This window comes from Dermacentor variabilis, chromosome 8 (assembly GCF_050947875.1).
Source record: "Dermacentor variabilis isolate Ectoservices chromosome 8, ASM5094787v1, whole genome shotgun sequence".
Lineage (NCBI taxonomy): Eukaryota > Metazoa > Arthropoda > Arachnida > Ixodida > Ixodidae > Dermacentor > Dermacentor variabilis.
In genome coordinates, this window is record NC_134575.1 from 47,982,879 (window position 1) to 47,989,814 (window position 6,936).

The 6,936-nt window shown below is 45.4% G+C and overlaps 1 protein-coding gene across 1 annotated transcript in view; it reads left to right on the forward strand.

Moving 5' to 3' along the window:
* The window catches only part of LOC142591391 (uncharacterized), a 35,860-nt gene extending 33,433 nt beyond the window's left edge, over window positions 1-2,427 (forward strand). Inside the window, exon 2 of the mRNA XM_075703718.1 lies at window positions 2,275-2,427. Within this exon, the coding sequence (XP_075559833.1) occupies window positions 2,275-2,427 (153 nt within the window). The remainder of the gene's footprint in view (window positions 1-2,274) is intronic.
* The last annotated feature ends 4,509 nt before the right edge of the window (window positions 2,428-6,936 follow it).

Consider the following 6,936-nt stretch of genomic DNA (forward strand, 5'->3'; position numbering starts at 1 on the left):
GAGCAAATAATAACATCAAGGAAAGTGTCTCTATTTTGGCCCATCCTCTTCTATGACACTAATTTACCATTCCAAGCATTTACATGTGTGTGAACACAGACTACACGGTGATTTATACAATAATGTTTGGTATGGAAGCCATGTAAAAGTAGCTTCAGTGCTTTGATACCTCGTATACATTTTGGGGCGGAAAGTTATTATACTGATTGTAAGCCATTGTAAGCAATGTCTGCCTCTTGGAACCTACGCTTGTTCTCTGATTCTTAAATTGCTCGCTCGCGTTCTATTCCACTACACATAAATCTGTAAAGGGTCCTCCATAGTCAAACTATCATGTTCGTGATAAAAAGGGCACGGTGGCTCTGCAAATGCTGCGTGCAGAGCTGGTTTACGACCTTTGCTAGGAATAATTCACTTGAATGTGTATCAGAGAACGTAATTAAGCACGTCGAACTTAACGTTTTTCTTTTGCCTTGGTGGCACACGTTTAGAATGAAAACTTGAAGACAAGCACATTTGACAACAACTTCGTCATTTCACCGGTAGGAGTATGCGCTCTGGCATATTACTAATCAGATTTCAGACCCAGTACGCAGTTTTTTCATTCACAGGCGGGAGTTCCAAAATGAAGGAGCTCCAAAGCGCATTTCCGCATTAGTCGCATTCAAAGATGTCTCCTGAGGTCGCAGTTGTGGTTAACATCGCAAATCTTTCATTACTCTTCCGTCATGCTACACCAGGATGGATGGGATTTAAGAAGCGTCAGCTTGAAAACGAGCGCGGGAAGCTGCGCACAAGGAATGCTGATTCCGCGATCTTCGTCACATTTACGTTTCTCAAGCGCCTATTATCAGTACCTAGGGCCAACGGCTTACGTTAACAAGAACTGCTTTTGAAAGAAATAAATGCCTTGAAATATATACCCTGTTGTACTTTTCTGGCCTGCCGCTAGTATCGTTGCATTTTAGTACCATCACCGGGACATTCCATATAGAACAATGCAGTCACTGGTTATACCGAAAAGCTATTTGTGGTATTTGATCATTAATATGGTGTACAAGCGTACACGTTAGTATGACCTGATATACTCACTCAACGACGGCAGGAACGCGAGCCCGGCGCATTTTAGGGCTTTCGTTCAGTATGAAAACAATTATGTAGTGGTCGCAGACCAAAATTTTGACCCGAGTTATACCATTGTATACCGTTTACGTTTTTCGAGAATGTCACATATGGAGATGTATCCTGATTTACGCTATTGTCCACCCTCGTTGAACGGGCGGGGTCCGTGTGCAGAGTGAGCCCTATGTCATGTACATCGTCCCACAGCTGTCTGCATTTCGGGTTTTGGTGCACGGACCTCCCTTCCTGGTGATGTGCATTATTGTCCCCACTTTCTACAATGGCTGGTTGCTGGAAATTTTGAGGGTCTTGTGAAGCAGAGCCCTGAACCTCACCTCTCTTCGCCTCGGTGAGCCGTATAAATTTAGAAGGAATAGACTAGGGCCTTTCTGTTTCCCGGTTTGAGCTTGGACAAACACGACAAACACCCTAGATTGTGCTCAATGTTCGCGATATTTATTTTCACGAGCGTTGCGACAGAGGATGTCTCCCCCCTGCCACTATGAAATGCCTCCTAGCCTGACAGTTTTGCGTGTCCCCCACTTTACTGTGGGCAATCGCCAGACGAGTCTCATCTGACAGTGGAAGATACTGTTTTGGAATCGGCCGTTTGCGCCGGAAGTTCCGACAGTTCCACTGTCAGAGTTTATTTTCACTTCTGCGCCTGGCCGTTTTGCAGTTGCATGACTCTCTGCTCCATATTCTCTTGACCCCCCCCCCTTCCTGTGGACGTCTCATTCCTTAGCCTTTGGCATTCCGCGGCCAGTTTCGAACTGCCCCGACGACAGCATGAATTTCGCGTTGATATGGTTCATAAAGTCATTCATCTTGGCCTCTAACCTTTCCAAATTTTCCACCCTGTTTCCTATAGCCTGAAATGGGCCGGCGTCTTCAATTTTGCGTTTCATCCGAAACGGGAGGGACGCCTCTGTGACCATCTTATCCTCTCCTTGCGGTTCTTGACGGGCCGCTGGGGGGGAGGGGGGGCATTTGTCTAATGGGTTCTTGCGGAGCAGGGGCTGCCTGCCTCTGCGGTTTGTTTACGTTTTAGATTTCGGACCGTTGCGATTCGACTATCTCCTGTAATTGTTCGACATTTTTTCTTAATTTCTCAGTTTCCTCGTCCCGTTTATCTCTTTGATTACTTTCCAGGGAGACCTTTCCCGCAAAATTCACATTCTTACGCTCCATGCCCTACCTCGTCTCCGTCGGTTGGCAGGGTCCCTTGAGCTCGAGTTCCCTCTGGACTGGCTCCTGGCACAGGAACAGGAGCATCTTCCGGGCGGTGGCGGTGGTCTGCCCTGATTCCTTTCCAGTTTTCAAAAAGAATCCTCGCGAAACTTGAAGTCTTTTCGCCCTTTGGGTTTGCGTTTTCGACCCTGAAGTCTTCCACCAGTCGTCACTTCTTGTTACACCTCCCACTATCGCCCCTTGACTTCCTAAGAGTGCGAAGAGTTCTCGACAATTGGGGTCTCCTAGGGCGTGGCCTTTGCCGCACTGCTGGCATTTCAGCTCACACTTGTGGTCACTTGACGGGTGCTGAAGGCCGCAGCCACGGCACTTGGCGTTTCTTCGCGTCGGGGCACACGTCAGCGGATAGCCCGAGTCGGCCACAGGCGATGCGCACTTCGTATTTTTTATGGTACAACTGGCATCTGTGCGGTGCCCCGTTGACATTATTCAATCATGGCAGTTCTTTCTCCTTGAAGAGAATGAAGATCGACTTCGAATATCTGCCCAGTCGCCATCCTCCTCGAACATCAGGGTTACCCTTGCGGCCTAGCCGGTACAGAATTTCTTCAATAGAGTATCGGAGCCGAACGCCATGGACGACTCCCTCGCCGCAGTACTCGGGGTCAGCCACGTAGGCAAAAGTGTCCACTTGTTCACCGTCGAACATGAGATGTTTCACTCTCGCGTACCTCAGCTTCCTCACCCTACTGGTAGTGATGACGAGAACGGAGTGCTGCTTCATATTAAGAGTTATTATATCCTCCGTCTTTTGGCGTGCGTGTCATAACCGCCGACATTTTGATTATGTCAGTCAGATATTCTGTTCTATATTTGATAAGCTTAACTAGGCTACCACGTGATCAGAGAACAATTTTCTTGACGCCATCTGGAATGCGCCTCTGCTGACTCTCGATCAACTTGGGCGCCATTTTCCTGCCACCAGCCTCTCCTGGGCTCGCTGTTTCACAGTTTTCTATCCGCACTTCTCTAGCTGCACGTATCTTACTCCTTCGCTCGCCTACCACTGTCCTGGTACCGAACATTCCTCGGGTGCATTCGTTCCTGCCACAATGACCACGAATCACAGATTTCGCGCCGCTACGAGGGGCAAACGATCCTCCGGTGGGGACATCGTGGGCCCGGTTGACCGCGGTAGGCTTAGCGCGGTTAGGCTCAACTCAGCTACGTGCTGCGCTGAACGCACAAAGTCCAAAAATGGAGAAATTAAGGTCCCACTTTCAGAAAGAACGGTATGCTCGTTGTGCTCTCGTATTCCATCGCCGGTTAACCACAAAAACCAGGAAAGGAAGATCGGAAGACTGCCGAAAGAGACCAAAACTCGGGGAGCCCATCGCAAGCGCGTCCGCTTGCTTGGGACTCCTTTTTCTTACAAAAGAAGCCTAAACGTCCTCATTTTTTGTTCATTCTCGTTGATAGCTACTACGGACACCAGAAACGGACGGCAACGGTTTCCGGTACCGTCGGTAAATACCAACTCTTTACGCATTTACAACACGTGGCTTTGATGCTATAGGTAATACCAGTTTTCTCATATAGGCGGAGAACGCATGAAATTTTGTGATAGCATAGTTTTCACATCATTAGTTAAACTTGAAAATTTCATCAATAGAGCCGCGTTTCGCTACCCCAAAGAGCCAGCGCGTTTAATTGACCTGATAGTCAAAAGAAATAGATACGATAAAACCCGAGATATTCCATGGTTAAAGTTGAGTATGAGTAAGTAATAACATCGAACAAACAGCCTACAGTGTGGCTCAATCTCTTCTCTGGTGCTAATTCACCATTCCAAGCGCATACATGTATGAAAAAACGCAGAACACGCTGATTTCTATAATAAACTTTTGTTTTTGAGGTATGTAACGGTAGCTTCAGTGCTGTTAGATTTTAAATACATCTTGGCGCGAAAAGATAATATACAGAGTCAGAGCCGTTCTAAACAATGTCTACCTGTAGGACAACAACACGTGGGTTTTACAACACGTGGCTTTGATGCTATATATTGCAACAGTGTTCTAAGATAGGCTGAGAAACATGTGATTTTCCGTCGACGTAGTTTTGACGTCATTAGTTTTACTTGAAAAGCTGATACTTACTTCCGCTTTTTTATACGCCAAAGAACCAGCATGTTTAAAAGAGATGCGATAAAACCCGAGATGTTACGTGGTTAAAGTTGAGTATGGGTAAGTAATAACATCAAGCACACTGCCTACAGTGTGGCTCATTTTCGTCTAGGATGCTAATTCACCATTCCAAGCATATACATGTATGTGAACGCGGAAAACACGCTGATTTATATAATAAAATTTTGTTTGGGAGGTATCTAACATTAGCTTCAGTGCTGTTATACCTTAAATACATCTTGGGGTGAAAAGATAATATACAGAGTCTGAGCCGCTTTCAACAATGTCTTCCTTTTGGAAGCTACAGTTGTTCCCTTAACGTTAAATTGGTTTCGGCAGTTGCACTTCTCGTATGCATAAATCTATACAGGATCGTCAAAAGTCCAACTATAATGTCTGTGTTAAAAGTGGCGCGGTAGCTCCGCAAATGTTGCGTGTACACGTGGTATGCGAGCTTTGCCGGGCAGAATTTCCTTGAATAAGTAACAACGAACGTCATTGAGCACATCAAATTTGGTAGCCTTTTTCTTTAGCCTAGCTGGTATACCTACAATAAAGGGAAATTTATACATCCATAAGTTCGCAGCAATAGCCACAAAGGAAACCCATACGGGTTCCTCGAAAGAAAAGCCTCGCAGTTGAAGAAATTCGCAGTTGAAGAATTCGTACCAGACCAGGACCAAATTTCCTTCAACAGCGAGGATTTTCGATCTAGGAACCCGTATGAGTTTCCTTTGCCTTGATTACTACGTACGTGAGGATGTCTGATTTTCCCTTTATTATTTACTTCTCTCCACTTTGAGGGTTTCCGCAGAGCTATTACATGGTAAACCTTTAGTATGAAAATTTGGAGACTAGCGCATTTGTAATGATTCCATTATTTAACTGTTAGGACTGTGAGTTCTGAGATATGAAGAATGAAATTTAAGACTTAGTATGCCCATTTTTTTTTAAGAGGCAGGAGTCCCGACACGAAGGAGCCCCCTTTCCCAATTCCGCATGAATCACATTTCAAGATATCTCCTGGTGTTGCAAAGCGCAAGCCGCATGAAATATATTTTGATCGTACGCTTTGTACATATCTTTTACACAGTGCTGTACAGGTTAACTGTACCTTCAGCAGTTAGCAGTTCGTTCATGTGACTGCTCGCCATATACGGCTAAACTTGTACGGTAATGATTTCGAAGGCTCCTCGTCCTGAAAAGGTCGCAGTTCAGGTTGACATGCAAATCGTTCCTTGCTTTTGCGTCATGCTACACCCGCATGGATGTTCTCTAGAAGCATTACCGCATAGACACTGCAAGCTCATTTAATTGGTATTTTATATATTTCCGAGGTTTTCATACATTCATATTGTATATACGACCTCATTTCTATTCCAGGCCGATAGACTTATACCCATGTCATGCACTCTCAAATTACCTAGAAATTTCCGGCGTCTTGAACAAAATATACCCATAATATATGCATTTACAACACGTGGCATTTACACTATAGATTACAGCTGTGTTGTCAGATAAGCGGAGAAATCCGGAAATTTCGCATCAGCATGGTTTCGACATAAATAGTTAAACATGCAAAAGTCATCGGAACTATTACGTTTTTCTGCCCCAGAGAGCCAGGATATATAAATGACATGATAGTCAGAAGAAATAAATACGATAAAACCCGAGGTTCTGCATGAATAAAGTTGAGTATCTTCAAGTAATCATTATCCTCATCATCATCAGCCTGGCTACGCCCTCTCCAGGGCAAAGGCCTCTCCCATACTTCTCAAACTACTCCGTTCATGTGCTAAATCTGGCCAAATTGTACCTGCAAACTTCTTAATCTCATCCGCCCACCTAAGTTTCTGTCGCCCCTGCAAGGCTTCCCTTCTTTCGGAATCCAATCATCATCATCATCATCAGCCTGGTTACGCCCACTGCAGGGCGAAGGCCTCTCCCATACTTCTCCAACAACCCCGGTCATGTACTAATTGTGGCCATGCCGTCCCTGCAAACTTCTTAATCTCATCCGCCCACCTAACTTTCTACCGCCCCCTGCTACGCTTCCCTTCCCTTGGGATCCAGTCCGTAAACCTCAATGACCATCGGTTATCTTCCCTCCTCATTACATGTCCTGCCCATGCCCATTTCTTTTTCTTGATTTCAACTAAGATGTCTTTAACTCGCGTTTGTTCCCTCACCCAATCTGCTCTTTTCTTATCCCTTAACGTTACACCTATCATTCTTCTTTCCATAGCTCGTTGTGTCGTCCTCAATTTGAGTAGAACCCTTTTCGTAAGCCTCCAGGTTTCTGCCCCGTAGGTGAGTACTGGTAAGACACAGCTCTTATATACTTTTCTCTTGAGGGGTAACGGCAACCTGCTGTTCATGATTTGGGAATGCCTGCCAAACGCACTCCAGCCCATTCTTATTCTTCTGATTATTTCCGTCT